This window comes from Triturus cristatus, chromosome 7 (genome assembly GCF_964204655.1).
Source record: "Triturus cristatus chromosome 7, aTriCri1.1, whole genome shotgun sequence".
In the NCBI taxonomy this organism is placed as follows: domain Eukaryota; kingdom Metazoa; phylum Chordata; class Amphibia; order Caudata; family Salamandridae; genus Triturus; species Triturus cristatus.
The window spans coordinates 1,181,118,323-1,181,143,632 of record NC_140590.1 but is presented as its reverse complement, the minus strand read 5'-3'; the positions used below and the strand labels follow the sequence as shown (position 1 = coordinate 1,181,143,632).

Below are 25,310 nucleotides of genomic sequence, written 5' to 3'. Positions count from 1 at the left end.
AAGCAGTCATAATAAACAGCAAGGCTTACTTTACACTATCCTAGCCCTGGAACAATCTTGCATAGGACATCATGGATCACAGACATCTAGAGAATAGACAAGATGGCAGCGCATGTGAATCTTAGGCATAGAGCCAAGTAGAAGTGACTACAACGCCTTTTGATATTGTTGGTACCATTGTTACATGCACAAATGCTTTTTGCCATTTTGCAGTCTGTGATTGCCAACTGTATAGATAGACAGAGAATTTGTTTGCCTTTTCTCTGCTCTGATCTTTATCCTACAATGTATAATGTGCTCTACCATTTTCCTGAATATATAAACAGCATTGTTGTTGGGCAAAGGGAAAGGAGTATAAAGTAGAGGACTGTAGCATGGTGCCATTATGCTATAATTTCACCCTACACTGTAAACAAAAAAGTAAGATAATGCAGACCAGAAGTGGTGGCATTCAATAATTTATTCACATATGTGAGGCTGTGGGCATACATTGAAAAGCAGTGTAATGGTCACATAGGATGGTGATTGCCAGCTGGCACAGGTGTTGGTTACTTATTGCTTCAGAAACAGGATGCCATAAATAGGCCACAGACTCTAGCTCAACCTCTATTAATTCACTATCTAGGACCCCAAACAGTTATAAGTAAACCACTTATATTGTGGATACTACGCAAGCGGATTCCTCAAATCATGCTATATGTAGGTTATAGATGTTTGAGAGATTTTGTAAACATTTGTACAAGTAACTATAGAGGTCTACTGGCAATAATGCAGCTGCTGAATGAAGACAAGAGCTCGTGCTACAGTATGTTGTAGGGCAGGTGTTGGTGGCACACAGTATGGCTGTCACTACCATTATTGCTCAGGCATCCTGTTGTATTTTCTAGTTCCATGAGTGTTCTGAAGACTATTCATGACTATTCTCTGTTTTGTGTCCTAGGCTCTACCTCTGTGCATGAGAAGGGTCCGCTGATAAAATCCATCCTCCTTGCAGGACCAGTGGGCACAGGGAAAAGGATGCTAGTCCATGCCATCTGCACAGAGACTGGTGCCAACTTGTTCGATCTCTCCCCAGACAACATCGCCAGCAAGTACCCTGGGAAGAGCGGCCTTCAAATGCTGGTGCACATGGTGATGAAGGTAATCCTTGGGCCTATTTCTTCTCAGGATTTTCCTCTAACGATGCTCTTCGGAGCAGGGTGACTACTTAGCATAATACTTTCATTGGCAAGCGTCAGCTTAGGTTAATAGATGATTGCTACAAAATATGCTATTTTGTTTTATGGATGAACAAATTCGCTCTCCATAAACAGCTCAGGCAGTCGATTAATTGTGATCATAATCTAAACCCACTTTTCTTACCAAAACCTATAGTTTAAAAATGACTTGCTCATACCCCACACGATGGCGGTAGTGCAGGCATGGAATGCATCCAACAGGTGGCTGGGATGGGATGGGAAACTAACAGCAGAAACCCCACTGTGGGATTGTGACTGCCTGGGGTAGGTTAAAAAACATACGAGCATACACGAAATAGCACACAATAGGAATTGAGAAATTGGGTGATGTCTGGGGAGCGTGTACTCTAGTTGCATTTGAGGTGTTGAAGGCAGAATATGAGCTGCCACTGGGTGAGATATTCTGATACAGACAATTACAACACACTCTGAAATGCCATCTTCCAGAGGGGAGCTTCTCCCAGACTACTCCCCCATGGAGGATCGACTGATACTGGACCCTATGCCCACTAAGGTGGTTTCCCTGACATACAGGAAGAATATAAACAATATTGCGGACTGTCTTGCCTCGCTTAGAGAGGCCTGGATCGTAGATGTGGGGCCCCTAGATGACGAGGAGTGGAGCAGGCGTTACAGATTCCCAGATAAATTGCTATAAGGGCTCGATTCTGCCTGGTGCAGCTACGAATACTATACAAGTGCTACCTTTCTAGGTCAAGAGTGTTCAAGATGGGTCGTATAGACTCAGGTGATTGCCCCAGGGGCTGTGGTGGGGTGGGCACGTTTCACCAAACACTTTGGACCTGTCCACGTATCCAAAATCTTTGGACTGAAATAATTGAGACAATGAGGAGGGTAACATGCCTACCAGTGCCGCTAGAGGCCAAGTGGCTGCTGCTGGGTGTGTCGGGGAAAGAGAAGTGGCCCAGTCATGTAAATATATGGCTCAAAATGGCTGCAGGGGTGGCAAAGCGCAATCTAGCCAGGCTATGTGGGGCAGGCAGGCCCCCTGCGACCAGAGACTGGAAGGAAGACCTTGACTGGGGCCAGCTAGCCGTACAGTTAGCATAACACTCCTGAGGCTGTCTGCGCAAATTTGAAAAGAGATGGGGTCCATGGAAACCGTATCGGGGCATGAACGGCCAAGTAGGGGGCAGAGGAGGGTATGTCACTAAAGTATAGCAGACTGGGAGGCAGAGACTGCTACCAGCTCCAGTGTTTCGAGTACTACTCCAAGGATTTGGGGTGGGCCTGAGATTTTATTTATATGTGGAAAGGCCCCCTTGCGAGTGGCCCTCTAATTGTACTTTGCTTTGCTTTTGATGACTTGTGTACTTATGGAACGCGTTACTTACCTGTAACTGCGGTTATTCAGTATTGGTATCTTTCATAGATTCACATGCCTGAATCATTCCCCGTCGTCGGGATGGGAGTCCCCGGTACATAAATAAAGTAATGTCTCACTAGACATATACAGTAATAGGCCAAAGGCCTCACCTTAGTAACATATCCACGTCCTTTTGTAAAAAAAAGGACCAATCTTTGGAGAGTAGCCAATCAGCTATCACCACCCTCTAGGACAGACTTCTTCAATCTGTAGGGCACGCCTCCTGGAGGGGGGCACAACACCATCCTAGGGGGGGCGCGCACTCCACTTTAAGTCTTATTAGAGAACTCCGGTGAGGGGGGGAGGGAGGGGAAATTGACGGGGCACGAAGTGCTCATGCTTTTGTTATGTTAACCGTCCCAGTAGGGGGTTAATCATAGAGCTGAAATGCTTCAGCTGCAGTGAGGAGGCAGGAAGTCTCCTCTGCTAAAACCGAAGGTAAACGAACAGCCAGGGCTGTTCCTTCGCATTCGATATTATAGTAGAGGAGACTCCTAGCCTCGCACTGCTGCTGAAATGCCTGTCTGTTCGTTTGCTTTCAGTTTAAGCAGTGGAGACATCCTGCCTCTCACTGCAGCTGAAGCATTTCAGCTCTATGAATTAACCCCCTCCTGGGAGGGTTAGCTCTTCCCAGAAAGGAGACAAAGTTTATTTTAAAACTACACAGGCAGGCGCGCAAAATGCCAGCCAGCCATGTGTTCTTTTAACCCCTTGCATGCCCGCCCCTTTCCCCGCCCAGTGCCGCGCTTTGCATTAGCGGGCGGAGTCCATGACGAGCTGGACTCGTCATGGGCACAGCGCCACCGCAGCCCATGACGAGTCCAGCTCGTCATGGGCACTGAAGGGGTTAAACAGACTGCAAATTGCTCGTCTGTAAATAAAGAAGCATGTTCCCTTTTATTACCAGCCATAGATTATTCAGGCAGCCCTAGAACACAAGTAAAGGTTATTTCTATGTATATTTGCTGTTCAAAGTATGCATGGAAAAGTACTGACAATACAGCTTTAGGTGACTGCTTATTTTTGCGCCACCTGGGACATCAAAATAATGAGCTGGCAACCCTAATCACAAGACTGGGAGTTTGTTGCAGGATCACCACATTATTTATTTTCTCCACCCTGATCCCTGGTTACTGCCATATTAGCAATAGTTTCACACTTTTGAAACCCTATGCTGCCGTCAATAACATTCTTAGTTACTTCAAATGTCAGGGAATGCACCTTCCATTCAAACAACTCGCCCCTCATTCTCGCCCTTCACTTTCACGCTCACCCTGCACTCACACTGATCCCCATGCACTCACACCATTCACCCACTTACCCTGCACTCACAGTGATCACTCTGCGCTCACAATTCACTTGCACTGTTCACCCTGTACCTCACCCTGCAATCACACGAGCACACTACTCAACCTGCGCTCAAGTGACACTTCACTCACCTGTCCCCCTCACTGCTCAATCTGCAATCTCACTCCAATAAGCCCACCACTAACCATACATTCATTCGTCCCACTCTGCACTTATATCTGCACCCAAATTCATATGGTCACTTCGCTCACCCAGCAGGCATGGCTACCCGTGCACTCACATGAGCACTCCTGCCACCTACACAGCGCAGAGGGTTAATGTGCCTGCTCCATAGAATGTGTACCATGCAGATCACAGAACTGAGTGTGAGTAAACAATGAGTAGCGCTATAACAAAATGAAGAGAGATGAGGTGCATCGTTGGTGAGTGGTAGTGAGGGAATTCATGGAGAAGGAGGAAATGTGGGAGGGGGCACCAAAAAAGACTGTTGCACTGTGTGCAACAAGTGCTTGGGCCAGCTCTGGCTGGGAGTGTTAGCCCCCGCCCGAAGTTCGGGTCTAGTTGCGCCCCTGTACACAAGTATGGGCACGTCGTGCCCCATCAAGATTTTCGTCCTAAACTACAAAAGGGCACATTTATATGCACTGCAATCCAGCTATCCAGGTGGCCCCTTGAAAGTCAGCTCTCTTTTTGCCCTGATGGCCTGGAATAATTCCTAAACAGATTCTTGTAAATACCGTTTTGTTTTATTTCTTTTTAATGTGATTGATGTAAGGAGTCTATTACTATTTGCAGAGAAATGTTTGTTTCAAGCAACAACCATAAAAACTTTTATTTTAGATCCAAGCGGGTCCTCACATATGAGAAATTGAAGGATGTCACAGATATTATTCGCTGTAAAATTAGTGGGCTGCTGCTTTGTTACAACAGTGAAAACAAACATCACTATCTATGAATATTAGATGTAATCGCTTTTAGAATTTCAACCATAGTGCACCGTTGGTAGCCTGGCTAAAGAGGGTAAGGCAGAGCTGAAAGTAAATCATTTAGACTCAAAGCTGTACTGAACAGGGGCCCACAAAATAGTTTTGGCCCAGGGCACCCAAAATCCTTAACATGTCCCTGCCACCACAAAGTTTGTCAGACAACATTGCTCTGAAGTAAAATTGACATCATTCATTTATTATTAGTTCCATTGTTTTTTAAACATAAGCCCGACGTGTCCTTAACCCCAACTGCTTCAGGCAAGCAACTTATCATACTACTTAGGAATTCTCAATTAGATGTTCGTTCAACGCCCTCTCTGTGGACTTACAACTTTCTCTTCGGGTCCATAACAGGTTGGTGGGCAATTATCCCATTATAATGCTGCCTAAAACGTTTGTTAATGATTTCTAGAGAAGATTTGTTTCTCGTGTACCAGCTCTGAGCTAGGGAGTGCAAAAAATCTGACAACACTGTCTCCCTTACAGTCCCTGTCTTGGCTGAAAATGTCTGCAGAATATTCAGCTTTGACAGAAAATGTTATCAAAACTCTCTTGCATTTCAGCTCGTCCTATGTATGTGAGAGTGGGTTCTCAGCACTTGCGGTATTAAAGACTAGGGGGCAGATTTACAAGCGCCCTGCGCCACCAGTACGTCACTTTTCGTGACGTACTGGTGGCGCAAGGGGCTCCTCCATATTTACAAGGATGGGAAAAGCCACCCTGCGTGACTTTTCCTCTCCTTGTAAATACGACCCCTTCACACCCAGAACTTTGTGTTGAAGGGTTGATCCATGGGTTTTGCTGTGGGTGTTCCTACACAACACCCATGGAACAAGACACATCTCCAGATTTACGAGGAATTGTAAATCTGGAAATGTGTCTGAATGCTACGCCACCCTAGAGGTAGCTTAGCGAGGCGCAACGAGGAGAAATGTTTTAATTTCTCCTTGTTTTTCCCTCTTTCAATGCGTGCTGCATTCTACAGCATGCATTGAAAGAGGGAAATGCCTGAAGAGATTGTTTATGTGCAGGAAGGTGCCCCTTCCTGCACAAAAAGAATCTCCCCACGACGCAGGCATCCTTGCACCATGGTGCAAGGATGCCTACGCTAGCGCTTGGCTGCAGTTTGTGCGCCAGCGCAAAGGGAAGCACAGAAATGCGTCATATTCTTGTAAATATGTTGCATCCCTGCGCTTCGGAAGTGCCTTATAGATCTGCCCCTGGATGTGGAGCACAACCGGAGGATGGCAGTAGCAAAAATCCATCCACAGATTGACCGTCTGTGGCGAAAAACAGGCACACCGTCACATCCATGTTGGTGGTGTTATCAATCAATGTCATGTGTAAAACAAAGCATCCTAGTAAAAACTATTTGCGCATATTTTATCTAGGAAATGGTGGTTTGAGCTGTGTAATAATCTGTCATTTCAGCACACCCACTCACAAACCTGCACTTTACTAAACACTCTTATTGTGTTGAACATTATTTGCTGCATATGGCCCAGGATATGCGTGCGGCGGTTGATTATGTAATGTACCAGATTCCAGTAATTTCTTTCAGGTGTTGGGGGGGCCCCAACAGCTAAAATAAATTGAGCTGGGGGGGGCTCAAACTACAAAAGTTTGAAGACCTCTGCTCTAGGAACTTCCTGGAAGGAGCTCTAGTCCCTCAGATTTTCGTAAGCACAGTGCTAAGTAGTTGTATCACTGAGAGACCCAAGAGAGTCCTTCCAGGTGAGGTGGGTGGGTTGAATGTGAATCTATGAAAGATACCAATACTGGATAACCGCAGTTACAGGTAAGTAACGCGTTCCTTATCCAGTATTAGGGTATCTTTCATAGATTCATATGCCTGAATCAGAGTAGTAAGCAATGATAAGCACATTTCGAAAGGTACAGTATATATAAATTCACCAGATAACATATCAATGTGAAAATAGAAAGTACCAAAAAGCAATGAAATAGCATAGGCATAAAACACAATTGAGAAATGTGCGTATAGAAGAAAGGATGGTGGGATGAAAGGAAGGGCTCACCTCTAATGAAATAGATGACGGAGCACCGCTTGACCAACTGCAGCGTCGTTCATGAGTTCCGTATCCAGGCAGTAATGCTTGGTAAATGTATGCGGCGTTTTCCATGTTCCCGCTCTGCAAATGTCCGCAATGGGCACACCTGCAAAAAGTGCCATTGAAGTAGAGCTTGCCCTCGTGGAATGGGCTCGAACTGTGGAGAGCAGGGGCTGCCCCGCTTGCTGGTGACAAAAAGTAATAGCTGCGGAGATCCAGCTAGAGATACTTTGTTTAGTGAGCAGGAGACCCTTCCTAGGGCGACTGTAAGCCACAAAGAGTTGGTTGGATTTGCAGAATGTCTTTGTCTTGTCAATGTAGAATTTCAGGCAGCGTTTAAGGTCCAAAGAATGCAGAGTCTTTTCTGCCACTGTTTGAGGATTTGGAAAGAAGGAGCGCAACACAATAGGCTCATTGAGATAGAAGTTTGACGAAACCTTAGGGATAAACTTGTATTTGTGCGAAGTATGACCCTGTTGTGTTTGAATTGAAGGAAAGGGTCTTGAATTGAGAAAGCATGAAGTTCACTCACTCGCCTTGCCGAGATAAGGGCTAGAAGGAGTGCTGTTTTCCAGGAGAGATACTTGAGATCCGCTCTGTGTATTGGCTCAAAAGGGTGTTTCATAAGTTGAGCCAGAACCGTGTTGAGTTGCCATGAAGGAGGGAATGTTCTAAACAGGCCTTTAAGGAATTATTTAATTAACCGATGAGACCACAGAGAAGGGCCTGCAGAGGATCTCCTGAAACGGGATATTGCTGCCAGATGGGCTTTAATGGAGGCATGAGCGAGACCAGATTTCGCCAGATGAAGAAGGTAAGGCAGTATTTGCTCTGGAGAGGATGAAAGAGGGTGTATTTTGTTTGACTTGCACCAGATACAGAACCTCTTCCATTTTAAGGAATATGTTTTGGTAGTACTATCTGTTGGAGCCCGAGCCAGAACTGCTCTACAGTCCGGAGGGATGTCTATACCCTGGAACTCTCTGAACCCAGGAGCCAAGCTGATAATCTGAGAGATGCTGGATCCGGATGCTGGACTTGTTGGTGGTTCATAGTGAGAAGAGAGGGAAACGGTTTCAACCGGATCGGCGGTTCCAGGGAAAGAAGGTGAAGCTCCGTGAACCAGTGTTGGCGTGGCCAAGCTGGAGCTATCAGGATGAGCGTGCAAGGTTCCGCTTTCAATTTCCTGAGCACCCTGGGAATCAGGGGAATTGGTGGAAAAGTGTATGCAAAGACGTTGCACCATGAAATCGAAAATGCATTCCCTAGAGATCCCTTCTGGGGATTCCAGCTTGCGAAGTGTTGGCATTTGGCGTTCTGCTGGGTAGCGAAGAGGTCCAGAAGAGGGGTGCCCCATTGAGACAATATGTGGTTGAGAGTCCGCTGATTCAACTCCCACTCGTGACATGCTGTCTGTTGTCTGCTCAAAGAGATGGCCAGAACGTTGTGTGTTCCTGGAACATACTCTGCTCGAAGAGAAATGTTGTGAAGGAGCAAACAGTTCCAGAGTTTTTGCGACTCGTGAGAGTGTTAGAGAACGAGTCCCTCCCTGCTTGTTTAAATAGTGCATTGTCGTGGTATTGTCGGTCCGTACAAGCACTAGAGAATTTCTAATTCACGGTAGGAATGCCAGAAGAGCGAGATACACTGCTCGTAGCTCCAGGAGATTTATATGGAGTTTTCTTTCGGAAAGGGACCATTTGCCGCTGATCTGGAGTTCTTGGAGGAAAGCTCCCCAACCTTCCAGGGACGCATCCGTTGTGATGGTATGTGGAGAAGCAGGAAGCAAGAAAGGCAAACCTTGAGAAAGGTTCTGAGGGCAAATCCACCACCGTAGAGCCTTTATCATCAGAGGGGTCACCTGGATAACATCGTCGAATGACCCGGAACACTGGACCCATTGAGCTGAACGTGCTTCTTTAAGAGGTCGCATGTGAAGGCGACAGTGTGGAACTAGTAGAATTCAGGAAGACATCATGCCGAGCAGGGATTTTAAAAGGCACACAGTAAGAGTCTTTTTCGAGCGTATGCGAAGCGCCAAGGAAAGAAGCTTGTCCTTTCGCTCTTGTGAAGGAAACGCTTTCTTTTGGAGTGTGTCGAGAGTAGCACCCAGGAAAGTTATGCGCTGGGAAGGCTGAAGACTTGTCCTGATTGACAGTAAGCCCCAAACAATCGAAAAGCCTTAGGCGTCGGAAGACCTGGACGCGCCTTCTAGAGAGGGTGCTTTGACGAGCGAGTCGTCCAGATATGGAAAGACCTGATGGTGTTGTTGTCAGAGATATGCGGCCTACGGAGAAAGGCATTTTGTAAAAATGCGTGGCGCCGATTTGAGTCAGAACGGCAGGACACGAAATTGGTAATGCCTGCCCGCTACTGCGTATCTCAGAAATGTTTTGTGGTTGCGGTGGATCGGGATGTGAAAATAGGCACCCTGAAGGTCTAAAGACACCATGTAGTAGTCCGCATTAAGTAGCTGTAGTACTTCCTGGATGGTAACCATACGAAACGACTGCTTTTTCAAGAATTTGTTGAGTTTTCTCAAGTCTAATATCGGTCTCCATTTCTTCTCCTTTTTGCGTATTAGGAAAAAACAGGAGTAAAATCCCTTCCCCCTTTGACGTAGAGGAACTCTTTCTATAGCTCCCTTCTGGAGCATAAGTGAAAGTTCCAGGAGCAGAGTCTGTAGATTTTTGTGAAGCATAGGTCGGGGAGGGGTTAGGGGAGGAATTTGAATGAATTCTAGTGAATGTCCGAATTGAACCAGTTGCAGAACCCAACGGTCCGTTGTTATTTGCTTCCAATTTTTTAGAAAGTGGGAAATTCTTCCTCCAACCTTGGAGGGCAGAGAGGAGTTGGAGACCGGCGGTAGTGGGAAGTCATTCTCGCCGGGAAGCGTCTTTCTGTCGACCTCCTTTGCCAAGAAAGGAAGACTTAGTGTAGGTGGATTGTTGTTGACGTTGCTGGTATTGTGGCCGATATTGCTGAGTGGAAGAGAAGGAAGATCGGTGTTGGTAATCACCTCTGGCAGACGTTTGACCTTTCCCCCTTGAGCCTCGAAAAGATGGGTTCTTGAATTGGAGGGTACCCAAAGCCCTAGCCGTGTCGGTATCCTTTTTAATACCTTGCAGAGCTTCATCGATGTGTGTTCCAAAAAGAAGCTGACCATCGTAGGGCATGTCTAAAACTTTCGTTTGTACCTCCGGTCGGAATGAAGTAGCCTTCAACCAACCCTGGCGCCATAGTACAGCTGCGCCCGCGAGTTGGTGAAATCCAGTAGAGGCGATGTCCATTGCACAGTCTATGATCTCGGATGCAGACCGTTCACCCTCCAGCAAGATCTTCTTTGCTTCTTCCTTTGAGTCCTCTGGCAAGGCCGCAAGGTATGGAGCAATATCTGCCCACATCTGCCTGTTATAACGTCTTAACAGTGCCAAGGAATTGGATGCACGCACTGTTAATGCAGACATGGACGAGAAGAGTTTGCCTATATTGTCCAGCTGTCTACCCTCTTTGTCCGGAGGAGCGGTCAGCAGAGCGGAAGGATTTTTTGATTTCCGCTGAGCAGCTTGTGTAATTACTGAGTCCGGTTTAGGATGGCCGGTCAGGCAAGCTGGAGCAGTATCTGGAGCCCTAGATTTCTTATCCAGACTAGGCAATACTGGAGGCACCGAGGAAGGGTTCTGCATGATCTTAACACCCTGATCCCATATGTAGTCTATAATAGGGATCGATCTAACGGATTTTTTAAAAGGCTCTTTAAAATCATAGAGGAAGCAATCCTGTTGGTGTGAAGGCATAGGTATTTGAAAGCGCTGTGCCGTTCTTTCCACTATATTGTGAAATCCTCCAATGTCCTCAGAAGGCGAGTCAGCTGGAGCGGGCGCTGGAGAAGCTGGACAGGGGAGTATGTAATCGTCCCACTCGTCACGAGTAGACTGGGAATCCTCTAGTTTTCCTTCTTCATGTTGTTCCTCCTCCTCATCGTCTGTAGAAAGTGGAGGTGGTGATGTGACAGGCTCAGACTGTAAGCTTAACGGTGGAGGTCGCGGTCCTGGGGGTGGAGACACAACTGGAAGCGGAGACGTTGCAGACATGGGAAATCTCTGCTTATAGTCCGAAATTAGGAATTGCAGATCAGAGACTAGGGGTGCAGGCAAACAAACCATGGGAGGTGGAGGCGGATGGCATTCTTCTAAACATACTGCCATCATCAGAGTCTTCTTCCTCCAAAAGATGTGCTTTAGGCAAGAGCTGGACTCTACTAGGGGAGGTCAGGGCCCACGTCAACCTACGTTTCGTGATTTTTAGATGCACGTATGTACTTTGTAGGTTGGAATCTGCTGTCGTCGATGGTCCCGTCAACGGTATAGTCGTCGATGGTGAAGCGCCGATGGGTACCATAGTAGATTGAGGTCCCGTCTTCAGAGCCATCGTCGTCGATGAAGGTTTCGTCGACGGAGTCCTCGTTGACGAGGATGTGGATGTCAACGGGACAGTCTTCGTCGACAGTGTCGTCGTCGATCGCAGCGTCGACGGCAGTTTGGACGTCGACGATGTCTTCTTTATCTTTAGCGTCGACGAGACAGACCTACCGGCCGTCGATGGAGTCGTCGTCGTCGATAGTGAATGAGACGCAACAGAAGTTGAAACGGTCGTCGTCGACGAGGTCACATTCAATGTCGTAGATGGAGATTTCCTCGTCGAAGCCACCGTCGACGGGGTGGAAGAAGGCTTTTTGAAGGCATGAAGAACTTCCTGAGGAGAAACCTTTGCTGGAAGAGTCTTAGGAAGGACCTCTGAAGACTTTTTATGTGCCTTCTTTTGAGGTGGCTGCGACGAAGGGCCTGGAGAAGCCACCCTTGGTCTTTTCTGAGAGGACTGTGACGATATGGAAGAGCCCTCACTTTCCTCAGAAGACAGTACTGGGTCTTTGTCTTTAAGCCTCTGCAGCCAAATTAAGAGGCGTCCCTCACGATCTTTGAGGGTCTTGGAGGAAAAGGTACGACATACCTTACAATCCTTTGAAGAGTGATTCGGATAAAGGCAGTAGAGACAGTCCTTGTGTTGATCGGCCACATGAAGTCTCTTTTTTCCACAGGAAGCACAAGACCTAAAAATGCCTTTCTTCGGAGTATCTGCCATGAAGAACTGAAGAACTTCACCCAGAAGTTGGAAATTTGAAGAAAGAAGCACTGGTAATCCAAAAACAAGGAATGCTGAGCAGATCTCAGAGGAGACTCCCTTAGCACGACGTGCGGTAGAAAATCTGAGGGACTAGAGCTCCTGCCAGGAAGGTTCTAGAGGGTGGTGATAGCTGATTGGCTACTCTCCAAAGTTTGGTCCTTTTTTTTTTTTTACAAAATGACGTGGATATGTTACTAAGGTGAGGCCTTTGGCCTATTACTCTATATGTCTAGTGAGACATTACTTTATTTATGTACCGGGGACTCCCAGCCTGACGACAGGGAAAGATTCAGGCATGTGAATCTATGAAAGATACCCTAATACTGGATAATCAACTGCTTAATATAAAGAAGTTTAAAAAAAAAATGTAAAACCCAAAACATTGCTAAACACCAACAATTTTACCACATGCAGATAGTTCCAGTGTCTAAGCCATTGTTCCCATGGCTGACCCTATTCTTGTACTTTTTTCTTTAAAACGACTGCCCCTATTCTTTAACTGCAAATTATCAATCGTCCACGTTCCAGTCACATGACTTAATAATAACCAATTATCAAAGCTGTCTTTGCAACCTACACCACTGATGAAGCACACACCTATAACAGTCAGTCTCTACCACAATGTTAGTCATTGAAAACCAACTCTGACCCCATACAACTAATGTAAAATAAATAAATGTGCCCACTGCAAAACCCCCATTCCTACCACCAAAACAGATTAAGCTTCAGAGGGGTGAATAATAATTTGCACGCCCTCCGCACCCTTTGCCCCAAAACTATTACTTTTAAGAACATTTAAATACTCCTATCACCAAACACACAGGAATCCCTTAACACAGGAATCTATCACCAAAACTATGTACATTGTCAACCAAACATATTACAAATTCCACACTAATCATATGTGATACTAAACACTGACTGCCTAGCAGGAGGTCAATAGCAGGTAGTTATTGACCAGGATTGAATAAGGCATTCGGCTTCACTTTGTATTGACTCACTCCAGCCCCTTAAGTAACTTGGCGGGAGTACCCTCGCCTTTGGATAATAGTGCTTACATAATCCTTTTAGCACGCTAGCCACAAGTACTATTCCAGAGTAATCCGTAGCTGGGCAAAGGAGCACTTCCTTTCTGTATCGCTTTGTCAATGCTACTTTGGAGAGGACGCTTTAATACAGGAGGGCACGGTAGGCTTGACAAGCAGTGTGAGACTTGCCGTGATGTGCAATGCACTATTTTATTTTACACATATCTACAAACCCAAGGACAAGGTAGAATGAGGTACTATCATCTTCTGGAATTACCTGGGGGAGGGGTGTCCTCTGGGTCATGGAATTTGGAGCCCTAACCATGACGAACAATGAGAAATTATATTTTTAGGGGAGGAGTTTTCTCTAAAACACTATGAGGCTCTAAGGATGTAAATACAGCCTGAACTTTAACCCTTATTCCACATTGTGTTTTTCTTTTGCGGTGTTACCAGGTAGCAAGGCTTATGCAGCCATCAGTGGTATGGATCGGCGATGCAGAGAAGGTCTTTTACAAGAAGGTCCCAAAGGAGGAAAAGGGGGTAAGCGGAGAATATGTAGTATGTTACATATGGTATTCTGAGTTCTCATAGTGTCTATTTCTTTTTAATATGTTGCTTAAAATTGGGAATTTCCAAGTGATTACTGCCACGATGCAAAATCACTACTGTAGGTTGCAAGTAATTTGCTTGTAGTGACGCAGTATCTTGTTTAATTCCGGAGGAGTCTTTGTTTTGTTGGCATGTATGAGTTTGGTCTTGAGAGAAAACAAGTTAGATTTTTGTTAAATGTGTTAATCTTCTTGTACCGAATATTTTACACCTACTGCAGTCCATATTCACTCAGCAAAGCATTTAAATATTTAAATAAATAAATAAGTCTGAACAAGAGGTCAGGAACCATCTTTTACCTGATCCACCATTCAGGTGCATTGCCACGTGCCTCTGCCGATCCCTCACACCCCATTGGGGCCTAAATAACAGACTGCAGAGGTCATAGGAAAGGCACCTGGTATGTGGGGGCTGGTGAGAAGGGATTCTAGTGATTAGGTGATGTGACTATATGCACGCACCAGTCAATATCATTCTTTATTCACTTATTTCATGATTTACCTGCATGTGACTACTGTAATGTGATTTACCTACACAGAACGTGCACAACTCCAGAATGATGCTACTAAAACTTTGCTGGGTCTGAACTGAATGATGCATATGGTGGTCTGAAAAAATAATTCAAGTCTGTTCTTGATCTGAAAACAAGGAGCAAATGGGTGAAGAAAGAAATGTGCATAATTTTACCTCTTCACTTCTATTCTTCTGCAACTGAACAAAGACAACTGGATGTGCTTCATAGATCTCCAGGCTGAATACTTCCACATTCACATTTCTAAGAAATGCACAAAATAGTCAGTAGCCAACATTAACAGTACAAAGTAATTTCTCTTAGGCTAAAATTGGCCGCACTAACCTTTATCAAATGTGTGTTGGGGGTAAGTAGCTCATCAACAGACAAGTTAGATCTATCCCCACCCTTGCCTGGATAACTTGCTTCTGAAGACAAATTCAAAAAAGAAATTCCAATAGGATTTTTAGAGAAATTCTGAAGTCCTTCCTAATGTGGGACTCCAGATGAACAACATCAGGTTGGCTTTGTACTTGGGAGCTGTGTTGGTTATTGGGAATGAGAAAGTGTGTTGACACCAAATGAGAGGTTATTTTCTGTCTATTAAGAGTGTTCCATGATTCTATCTAATACTTAATCTAGAGCCAGACAAATCGAGGCCAAATTTAAACCCCTGATCACACATTAGTATGAACTTAGTTTATTCATGGAGTGGTTGGCCAGTGTCTGTGCTGGTCCGTAAGCATTGAATCTTTCATAGATTTATTTGCTTGAATCAGTCCCACTCTAATCTTAAAACAGCAGTGCAATGTTAAACATTGCCTAATAGGTGCAAATGTGACCACTTTTGTAGTTTTCTCACCAAATTAAAAAAAACGTCAGCCAGTGAGGTGAGAGCTCAGTGGGCTTCACTCCCCCCTCCCCCACACCTGCAGAGGGCACCATACCCCAGATTTCTACCCCACAACATGTGTGAAGCAAATCTCTCTGAGCTCTGCTCAAACATCTTAGGATAGGTTTTTTTCTCCATTTTTGTACAATTGTCCTGTCAAAGGAGTAGCAGTTTGCTCTTAGTGGGTTGTCTCAAGTATGTGATCTAGTCATATCAGATTGACCTAAATAAGGTCTTTTTAATGCTGTGGTTCCTGTGGGGACTCGATACTTCACACAGAGGAACTTAAAAAGAAATGCATCTATATCCTATATCCAAGCCATGTGGCCAAAGACTGCAAGTTCTTCAGAAAATGTACTTGAAAAAATCATCTTTAAGGGCAGAGTAGTCTCACTCCTAAGGGGTCATATCAGACTCTGCACCAGCCATTTCACTCCCTGCTGATTAGCCAATAACATTGTAGGTTTACATTCTTTAATTAAAAGGGCGTCAAAGTGATTCCAATGCCATTTGCTAGTAAAGAAATGGATCGATTTCTGTATGACTTTAAAGATATTCTTCATAAATCCATAATGGCCATACCCACTATAGAGCATATTTGCTTTGAAGACTTGAATGTGATGCAGACACCAGCAGGGGTGGAGATAATGTTGCTGCACTTAGACAAGAAATATAAAGTCTCGAGTATACTCTAGCATGTCTAGTAGGACATCTTTGAGCAAATTCAGTGTTGATGCAAACGCTGCAGAAAAAGATCCCACAAACCGAACTCGCTTTGCACTGTGCCCCTGACAGAGATTGTAGAGATCTGGATAACATTGGTGTGTGAGTAAAAAAGGATGGTAATGTTTTCACCAAGGGTAAGGTGTACATCACTATATTCTAAAAGGCACTCTGTACATGAAACCAGTCCCTCAGATGAAAGGCTAAACCAGAGATGGAGTACCCTTCTTGTGTATTTTAGGCAGAAAGTTATAATAGAGATTTTGGGATACGTTACATCCAGATATACATGACCTCATCATAGTCTAACAGTCCTTAAACATGATGTAGTGCAAGCAGTTCACTCATGTTTTCAAAGATCTTTTTATTGGGTCCTTTAGTTAGCACTTTGTAACTCCCTTCATCATACAGCTGGCATTAAAGCCTCTTTGTTGTAATCTTTATAATCCAATAGTACAATGTTGCTTCCCTCATCAATTTGCCAAAGAATCACGCTGAAGCTGCTTTGCAGATTTTCCAATGCAGTATGCTCATTTTCATTCAAATTTCACCTGGAAAGAAAGGATAACACTTAACACATACAAGTTTCAGTATGAAGTTATAAATGTTTAACAACAGCAGATAATTTTTACTCTTCAATATTGGATACAATGACATTATAAAATGTAAAACTAACTGTGCCTATGTATTACAGGCTGATATACGTTCCTATATCTATTTATATCTAATGACTTATGTTTATATTACAAAGTTATATGAATATTTGAAACAATAATTAAAAACATGTAATTAAGTAATAAGATATTGCACTGTGGCCATGATGTCATGGTGTCAAAATGAATTCCTAGATATGAATACTTTTTATTATTTATGTAAAATTAGGCACCTAGTGTATAATAATTAATGTATTTAAGGTGACATATAAAAATCAATTAATAAGAATTCCTGAAACAAGATTACATAAAAATGAATACAATCACGTGGGTGGGTATAGCATTATGTTGAACGTAGGGAAGCTACCCTAGTTTTGAACAACTGTGTGTTATGATTATAATGATAAATGTATTTTAAAAGAGGATTTATTTGCTATTTTTGTTATTTGCAAAATATCAATTGTTTACAGCCTTTATAAAGTAGTTTATAAAAAACACTTTTTGAATGACGTGATCTCAAAAAAAATAGAGTGCATCCTGAGTTTTGAATCTTATTTTGTGAGCAAACTAAATAGTGATTAAAGGAAAAAGTGACAAGGTTGCTTTTTAATACATTTTGGACTGCATATGAGTTGCCTCCCTAATCTCTTGTTTAAAAACATACGTGTCTGTCTGACTATGTAATTGCTTTCTATTCTTATTCAAGTATGTGAATCTATGAAAAGTTCATTGCTACAGAAATAAAAAGCTACTTGCCTGTAACTACAGTCCTCCAGCATTGGTATATTTCAAAGTGTCAAATGCAGCTCGCTCTCCTCTGGTAGGCTTACCATATCAGTTGATTTCCTTTCATACACATGCTCTGAAATCTGGTGGGGAAAGTGATGTTTAATGGGTTTTAATGTCATTGGCAAAAATCTGGATCTTTTTCCATGAGATGAGTGTGCTACTAAAGTGGCAGTCTTTGGGGCCCATGAGGCTATGATTACCATTACTTTGCTGGGGAACTCCCATCTCAGCGAACAAGAGTGATTTAAGGATGTGAATCTATGAAAAAGGTGCAAATCCTGGAGAACTACATACCTATACATTCTTTTCTTGTCTTGAAACCCACTAGCTTAGGTTCTGATCTTGTTTAAGCACCAAAAATCATGTGATTATAATCAAATATGCCTCTTATTGTAAAAATGTATGATGTAAATATAAAAAACTTGACTTGATGTGCACAATCTCAAATCATCTCTACCTGGTTAGCTCTCTGTTGCCTCTGACAAGGTGTGTGCTGTATGAATCATAAGACCATTTAAAGAAGGGAGGGGCAAGAGAAAGGAAGGAAAGGTCGATGTGGACAGGTGGTAATAAACCTGAGGTAGTATGGATGTAAGAAAGGAGAGAAAGACAAAAGCGAAAGAAGAGGGCGGATGGAAGAAGAGGAGGGGTGGACAAGAACGGCGAGAGATGGAAGAAGAGGGTCTAAAAGCAGAAGAATGAACCTTAAGGAAGTTTATGAGTTAAGAAGGATAGTGTGTCAATGTGACAAAAACTAAACTGGGGAATTCTTTTGGCCTTTCGGTAGTGCAGGTTGTATGGCTGTGTAATCTCTTGGCAAAAAACAGAAACCCATTTCCCCCACTAGCACAATAAATGCAGGCAATACATCCATAAATTAAACTGTGTCCACAGACCGAGCAAAAAGGAATTTTTTTAAACTATTTTTTCACATTTTGATTTGTTTTTATAAAAATGATGGTGTACATATTGCTGTAACTGTTGTAGCAAAATTGCTACTGATATTCAATTAGTACATATACATCAAGTGAAAGAAATAACTTGGTTCAACTTACTGAGACTTTTAAAGGCACTTGCGCCCTGAAGAAGGAGCTCACTAACAAGCTTGGGATCTCCGAAACGCGCGTCGGCGCTTCACTGTCTTGGTTATGTTATATTGTCTCAATAATTTTGTATTTTTTGCTTTTGTATTTTTTGCTGTTGTTTTGATAGGTCTGAATCAACTTTAAACATTGCTTGGCTGTTTCCCACAGTTGGGTTTACGAATATGATTGCTGTCTTTTTTCTATTGTGTTAAAGTCCATTTTATAATGTACTTGATGTATATGTACTAATTGAATATCAGTAGCAATTTTGCTACAACAGTTACAGCAATATGTACACCATCATTTTTATAAAAAAATTCCTTTTTGCTCGGTCTGTGGACACAGTTTAATTTATGGATGTATTGCCTACATTTATTGTGCTAGTGGGGGAAATGGGTTTCTGTTTTTTGCATTGATTATTCCCTGACCTCATTCCCCCCTTATTTATTGCTTCAGGGTCCCTCTTTGTTGTATTACCTGTGTAATCTCTTGGCCCCTGGGTGCTCTTCTTTGGGATGGCCCCCTGTAATTTGGCTTCTTTGTTTGGTATCAAAGTTCTAGTTTCCTAAAGGGTGCACAAGGTGCCGACTCTGGAGGAACACTGTTTAAAAAAATGTTTGCCTTTCCTTTGCAGCGTGACCCCAAACGCCTCAAGAAGGACCTTCCCAAAGCCCTGAAGTTACTTAAGCCTGAGGATCGGGTTCTCTTTGTTGGGACATCCAGCAAGCCCTTTGCTGCAGATGTGAAGACGTTCTGCAAATCCTTTGAGAGGATAATACTGGTCCCACGGCCGGACTATGCTGCTAGATATGGTGAGGTTTGCTGAGATGTGGTGCTGTTCACACTGTGCTGGTGAGGGGAAGTTTAATGGGACCAACTTTGGGTTAGCATTGTGTGGGGGAAGAGAGAGGGCAGCATTTAAAGCAGAGGCTAAGTTTCCTTTGTTGAAAGAGTGACTTACAACTTCCATTCTCTTTTTCCAGTGCTCTGGAAGCATCTCATTAAGACGCATGGTGGGATTCACACCAACAAGCTAGATTACAGCAATCTCGCCAAGGTCTCAGATGGGTACAGCCCTGCCTTGATGTCGCAAGTGGTTCAATCTGTCCTGTCACATCGACGCCTTGCTCAGATGGACAAGAAGCCCCTTGTCACTGGAGAATTTCTGATGCCGCTCTCAAGAGCCGATCCCATCTACAGGGAAGAGGAGGAAGCCTTTAAGGTATACATCACGGCCGCCCTTCAGCCACCCCACTCCCCACCATCTCCTTGGAAGGGAAGTAAGAGTTATCTGGATTTGCACCCACTTTAATGGGAAACCTTTGTGAGAAGTTACATGAGGGACTGTCGGTGATGGATGTTGCCTCCAGATTGTTCAGCCCTTCGTAAGTGCTTACAACCGGCATTCCGCAAGAACTGAAGTTAGCAGGAAAGGCTAAACTGGGACCAGCACCCTCAATGTATTACTTTTTCCCTTCCCCTCCTCTAATTAACATCATCCCTCTCCGTAATTGAACCCAGCGACCTCCTGCTGCCCAGTCACCTGCACAGTGCTCTAATGCTTTGGAGACTGTTTTTTTTATATTTAAATCATGTATGTACACAGTGGTTTGGGATGAGTTGCCACTCTGGGGAGCAAGGGAGCTACAGTAACATAAAAGCAAGCTACTAGCCCAATCTTAAAATCATTAGTGCGAGACAAGCAAAACAAAGCCCTTTGGTAAAATAGTTGCATTCAGTGGATGTTAGCTGACTAAGGAATGGGGCCAGATAGCCAGTAACTTTCCATAGTGTCAATTGCCTGATGCCATCTTCACAAACATGTGTGCTCAAGGCTAACATACCTGTATTAGTTACATTGCTAGAACGCGGCATAGCACAAATATACACAGATCACCTTCTACAGCAGTGGTCTCCAACCTTTTCTGTAGTGAGAGCTACTTCTGCTCAAGGAAAGTCTTCCCGAGCTACTAGCAAATTTTATACCTGTAAAATAGTAACTACATTATGACCACCCAAAGCAAGATTTTCAGTAATTACCACCCAAGTATACCACGTGCGGTTACCAGCAGAAATGCTGGGTAAAGGTTCTTCACTAATAAATGCCTCCCCTTGACTCATGAAGTAACGTTCAAATCTTGACATGCCCAATGGCACAAAGGACATACGCACAGCAGTACGTCTCCCCAGCTCAGCTTGAATTATCATTCACCAGTTTCTGAAAATGCATATTTTTCTATCTAATAGTACTTTCCAGTGTGGGCAAACAAACTCAGTTTTCCAGAAGAAACCCCATTTTTGAAAACTAAAACTGCCTTTAAAATATCAGTTTTCAGTTTTTGAGAAATGCACAGTCTCAAAACATCAGCTTGTCATTATCATCTTGTACTCACATGTACAAATGCCTCATATGGACAGACTACTTTGAATTCCCTGGTATTACAGTCATATGCCACCATTGGTATAGGAAACAATGGTCCTAGACCTCTTTAAAGCTACAATTCAGTTATGAAAAACATTCATTATATGGTGATCTGTTATAAAAGTAACGAAATAATAAACAGTCACTATTGGAGCGATATTTTGTGCCTTTGTGTCTTTTGAGGATATACTTGTTTGCATTGTAAAGAAAATGGTGGTACATTAATGATACATTGCTAATTCTATATGTACCGGATGCCCTTTGACTGATGAATGTTTTTCATAACTGAATTGTAGCTTAAAAGAAGTCTAGGACCGTTGTTTCCTAAACCAATCGTTACCCAGGTCCGTGGACAATTGTGGGTTACTATTACCAAAACACTACCTGAACAAGTCAAGTAGACAGGAACCTAACCAGGAAGAACAGATGGTGTCGGAAACAATTTGATCCTAAAGGACACCGATTTAGAAAGAAAGGGAAGGATTATCTCTTTCTATAGTCCCCTGCAGTTTTTATAATTAGCACAAGCCAATCTCTGGTGCAATGCCAGGATATTAGCGACCAATCTTTTTTGAATAGTTTATCATTTTGGAAAATAAACGGTTCGTTTCTGACTATAAGGCCTCGTGGGGCCATATTGGCTCTGACATATTCAGTCATCATGATCCCATGTATTAAGGTCTTGATTTGCTCGCGTTTTAATTCTGTCAATTCATCCCAACATTGACTAGCTTCATTGGAGTCCCTGGTACTGGTCCCAGCCAGGGGAAGCATGGAGGCTATAATTCTGTCCACCTCATCCTGAGAGTAGGTGAGGCCTGTTATCTCAGTCATTGTGGTATTGTATGTGGATGTAGGTTGTGTGAAGGAAAGTCAGACTAAAAATAAAAGTAAAAATAAAAGGGGAAGGGTTTCCCACAGCTGTGCGCTGTAATGTATTTATCAGAACATAAGGGGGAAGTAGAGGTTTTAAGGTTAGGTTCACCCTCCACTAATACAATTACCAAAACACTACCTGAACAAGTCAAGTAGACAGGAACCTAACCAGGAAGAACAGATGGTGTCGGAAACAATTTGATCCTAAAGGACACCGATTTAGAAAGAAAGGGAAGGATTATCTCTTTCTATAGTCCCCTCACTCACCAGGGTTTCCCCACGGTGACATGCTTCATCATAGGGGTCCTCCCATTGTGGGTTACCCCATTATATCATAATGGATGCTCACCATAGGACCACGGATGCCTGGATTATGCCAGTAAAGGCCACCATTATACTAGGGCCACAGTTGTGCCAAGGCTGGAAACCAGAAGGATCAGGGATAAGACCACATATCAATCATGACCATTAATATGCCAGAAATAGGTAAATATAGGCCAGTCATGCGAAGAGTAGGTCTATGATGGCTGCCAGCATACCACAACTAGACCAAAAATACTAAAATAGTCAAGGATGACCATAATTATGCCATTGGCACTATTAGGTCAGGAAGGGACACAATTATGCCAAATATAACACTCTTATGATGGGGCTAGCATATATATTTGGCGGTTCTTGGCACTAGGCATAGTTTCAGGAAGCAATAGTGTTTATTGTGGGCACACACATAAATGTTGATGAATCTCTAAATTTTCTCTGATCTGGATCATACCCTGTTCTCCTCAGGTCTTGAGCTGATCATGCATCTAACTGACACATTTTCACTCTGACTCCTGCAGTCCCGCACTTTGGTGGGTCAGCACTGATTACAGCTCAGGCTACTGCTGCCGTACTTTTTTGATTGTACTATGTTCACACACATGTTGTGACTGATAAAGGAGGGACTGCAACATGGTCAGACTCCTTGTGGCTTAATTATATTGAGATTGGCTACAGACTGTCATGTAGCTGGTCCAAAAGCTGGCACAGTGTGTGTTTGAGTGTTAGTATGAGTTACTGTGATAAGTTTGGCTGGCTGTCACTCTTAGGGTCTTAAGATGATCAGTGCTGCCTTCTTTCATAGGCACCTACTCTGAAATTGATACTGGGCTTGACTTCACCTCAGAGAGCTACTTTGAAGGTACTGGCGAGCTACCAGTAGCTCCCGAGCTACTCGTTGGAGACCCCTGTTCTACAGCCTTCAGCTAAACCTACAGGTTGGCAGGATCCTCTGGCTGATTCTGAGTGGCCCCATGTTCCTGCTCCCAAAATTACCAAGTGTTAAGATTTTAACAAAAGCAGAAATTCACTGTATAAAACCATTGGGCTACAGGGCTGGTAGAGAATACAGGTGCTTCCTGGCCCCCTCAAATAAGACGGGGGAGCCTACTCCTCCCTCCCCCCCGGAAACCCATCACATGGTCCCCACACAGCAAACCTCTGTTGGCTACTGCTTACATCACCTGCTCAGAGCGTGTGGTAAAGCAGTAAGGTTCCAAGAATATAGAAAAACCTTTGATGTTCAACACAGTAATTTTGTGTCCATATGATTATTCCGTAGTCCGAAGATTTAAACACACAATGACTGTAAACACATGGAGGGAGAGCAGACAGAGTCATTAATTTTAGCCTCAGTATTTCTCAAGAGTTTATTCTTAATTTGTAGTGACCTAAGTGCTCAAATAGAGATTTTAGGAAGAAGGAACTGGTTTGTAAATTTCACTTTAGAATGGAGACAAATGTAGACTGTTTAAAGCCAAAACTCTCGAGGCCAGCAGAGTTGCTTATTTTTAATGTTACCAGGCAAGTCAGGATCTTTTGTAGGGCCTGAAGCAAAAACAAGTTGTGGGGCCTGATTCTGAGAATCTGGTCTCAATTCCGGGCTCCTAGCTTGACCAAAGTGTTTGATCCTCTCAATTTCGTTTCTTCATTACGCCTCATCAGCTGGGGTGGTCCTGGCGGCGCTAAGCCTCCAGACAGGATGCAACACAAGCAGGGGTATGTAGACTTATGGGACCTGGCTACACTGTTTCACTAGCGCTGCCCCATTGGAGCTGGTAGTGAGGCAGGAGAGCTCTAAGCATTGTGTACTTGATGCAAAGTCCCATGTCTTATGCATGCCCACCGCCCAAGCCCAGTCAGCTGTCAGTATAGGTAGAACTGGGTTCATAGTGCAGGCTATGCTTACAGTGACCAGCACTTTAAAACATGCTGCTCCTGCCGAATGCCTCACCCATACCATACCAGGACACCCCTTTAAGGAGTAGGGCCTGGGGAAAATTTCTCTGGCTGCCTGTCCTACCACCCTCCCCACCTTCTGAAGATGCTGAATGCTACCATGTTCGCAGTTATTAACTTGGCACCTGAATGAACCAAAAACATTTGAGGGATGTAGAAGCTAGCTTAATGACTAGAAGTTAGATTGTGAACGTGTAGATCTCTAGTGACAGTAAAAGCCAGAAGAGCAATTAAGGGCCTGAGGTGAAGCTGCGGTGTAGATTGCCCTGGAGTTTCTAGAATAGCATAGAGAAACAAATCAGTCTTCTGCTGGTGTTAAAGAACAGAGCAGCTTCCACCACGGGAACTGAAAGACACATTGGCAATTCAACAGAATATTAAACACAACAAAGCATTGGGAATACATATGGTACAAAAGTACTGCTGCCATAAAGTAAAAGATGCTGATGTAAAGTTCCACATGTTAAAAAGGCAGAACTGTGACAACTAAACTTTGATAGAGTACCTCAGTACTAGCTTAAAGCACCATCCTTTAGTCAAAAACAATGTAAAATTGCTCACACACACAACACATGTTTAAACATCTGCTAGACAACTTTAACATACATAGTGATAGAGAGGCCTTCTTCCACTTCTGTACTTGGGTGGTTCTTGTGTTTCTCTGGTCCAGCTGTCAGAAAAAACATTGATCGTGGTTCTTTTTCTGGTCTTCTCTAAATAAGATCAGCTACAGATATTGACTTTTTTGCAAGAAGGCAAATGATTTTTAGGACAGTAGCAAGCGAGCATAAAAGAGCATGGAGAGCAGGCATTCACTGAGAAGCAGGCAAAGGAAGCTGCAACTGTAGCCTGTTAAATACTTGCTCTAAAGATGTGTGAACTCCGGTCATTGTGCGGGTTTCTGGAAAAGATGCAATGCTCTCCAGAGATTTGGGGGAATGTTGTGTGCTCCCTGGAAGTGGTGTGGAATGCTGAATGCTCTAGTTGTGAGTAAAGACTACTGCTCTTCTAATGTTGTGGGGTATATATGATTGTCTCATGGGAATATGATGAACATACAGTACTTTCATGCTTCAGTGAAGAATATCCCGATGATGTCATGACCTTGTGGGAAATATTTAATGCTTTTTTGAGGTGGTGTGAAATCTCTGATATTTGCTAAATGTGCGAGGCTTGTGTTATGCACATGAAATGTAACGGGAAATGTTGAAAACTTTGCTTGGTATATTAGACAACACCATCGTGCTCCACTGGAGGTGGAGAAGAACAC

The 25,310-nt window shown here is 43.6% G+C and overlaps 1 protein-coding gene and 1 long non-coding RNA gene across 11 annotated transcripts in view; one reads left to right on the top strand and one right to left on the bottom strand.

Moving 5' to 3' along the window:
* LOC146811399 (dynein regulatory complex subunit 11-like) overlaps window positions 1–25,310 on the top strand; it is a 293,100-nt gene that overhangs the window by 267,280 nt on the left and 510 nt on the right. Inside the window, exons 15-18 of the mRNA XM_085618510.1 lie at window positions 941–1,140; window positions 13,657–13,743; window positions 19,100–19,277; window positions 19,449–19,687. Of these exons, the coding sequence (XP_085474636.1) occupies window positions 941–1,140; window positions 13,657–13,743; window positions 19,100–19,277; window positions 19,449–19,687 (704 nt within the window). The remainder of the gene's footprint in view (window positions 1–940; window positions 1,141–13,656; window positions 13,744–19,099; window positions 19,278–19,448; window positions 19,688–25,310) is intronic.
* The window catches only part of LOC146811397 (uncharacterized), a 482,239-nt gene continuing 473,214 nt past the window's right edge, over window positions 16,286–25,310 (bottom strand). For 7 of the 10 annotated variants that reach the window (XR_014966731.1, XR_014966733.1, XR_014966727.1 and 4 more), the window contains one exon: window positions 16,286–16,489. This is a non-coding gene — a long non-coding RNA (uncharacterized LOC146811397). Of the gene's footprint in view, window positions 16,490–17,347; window positions 17,461–19,465; window positions 19,660–24,646; window positions 24,711–25,310 lie in introns of those variants that run through there. The other 3 variants (XR_014966728.1, XR_014966725.1, XR_014966729.1) reach the window with 3 other exon arrangements.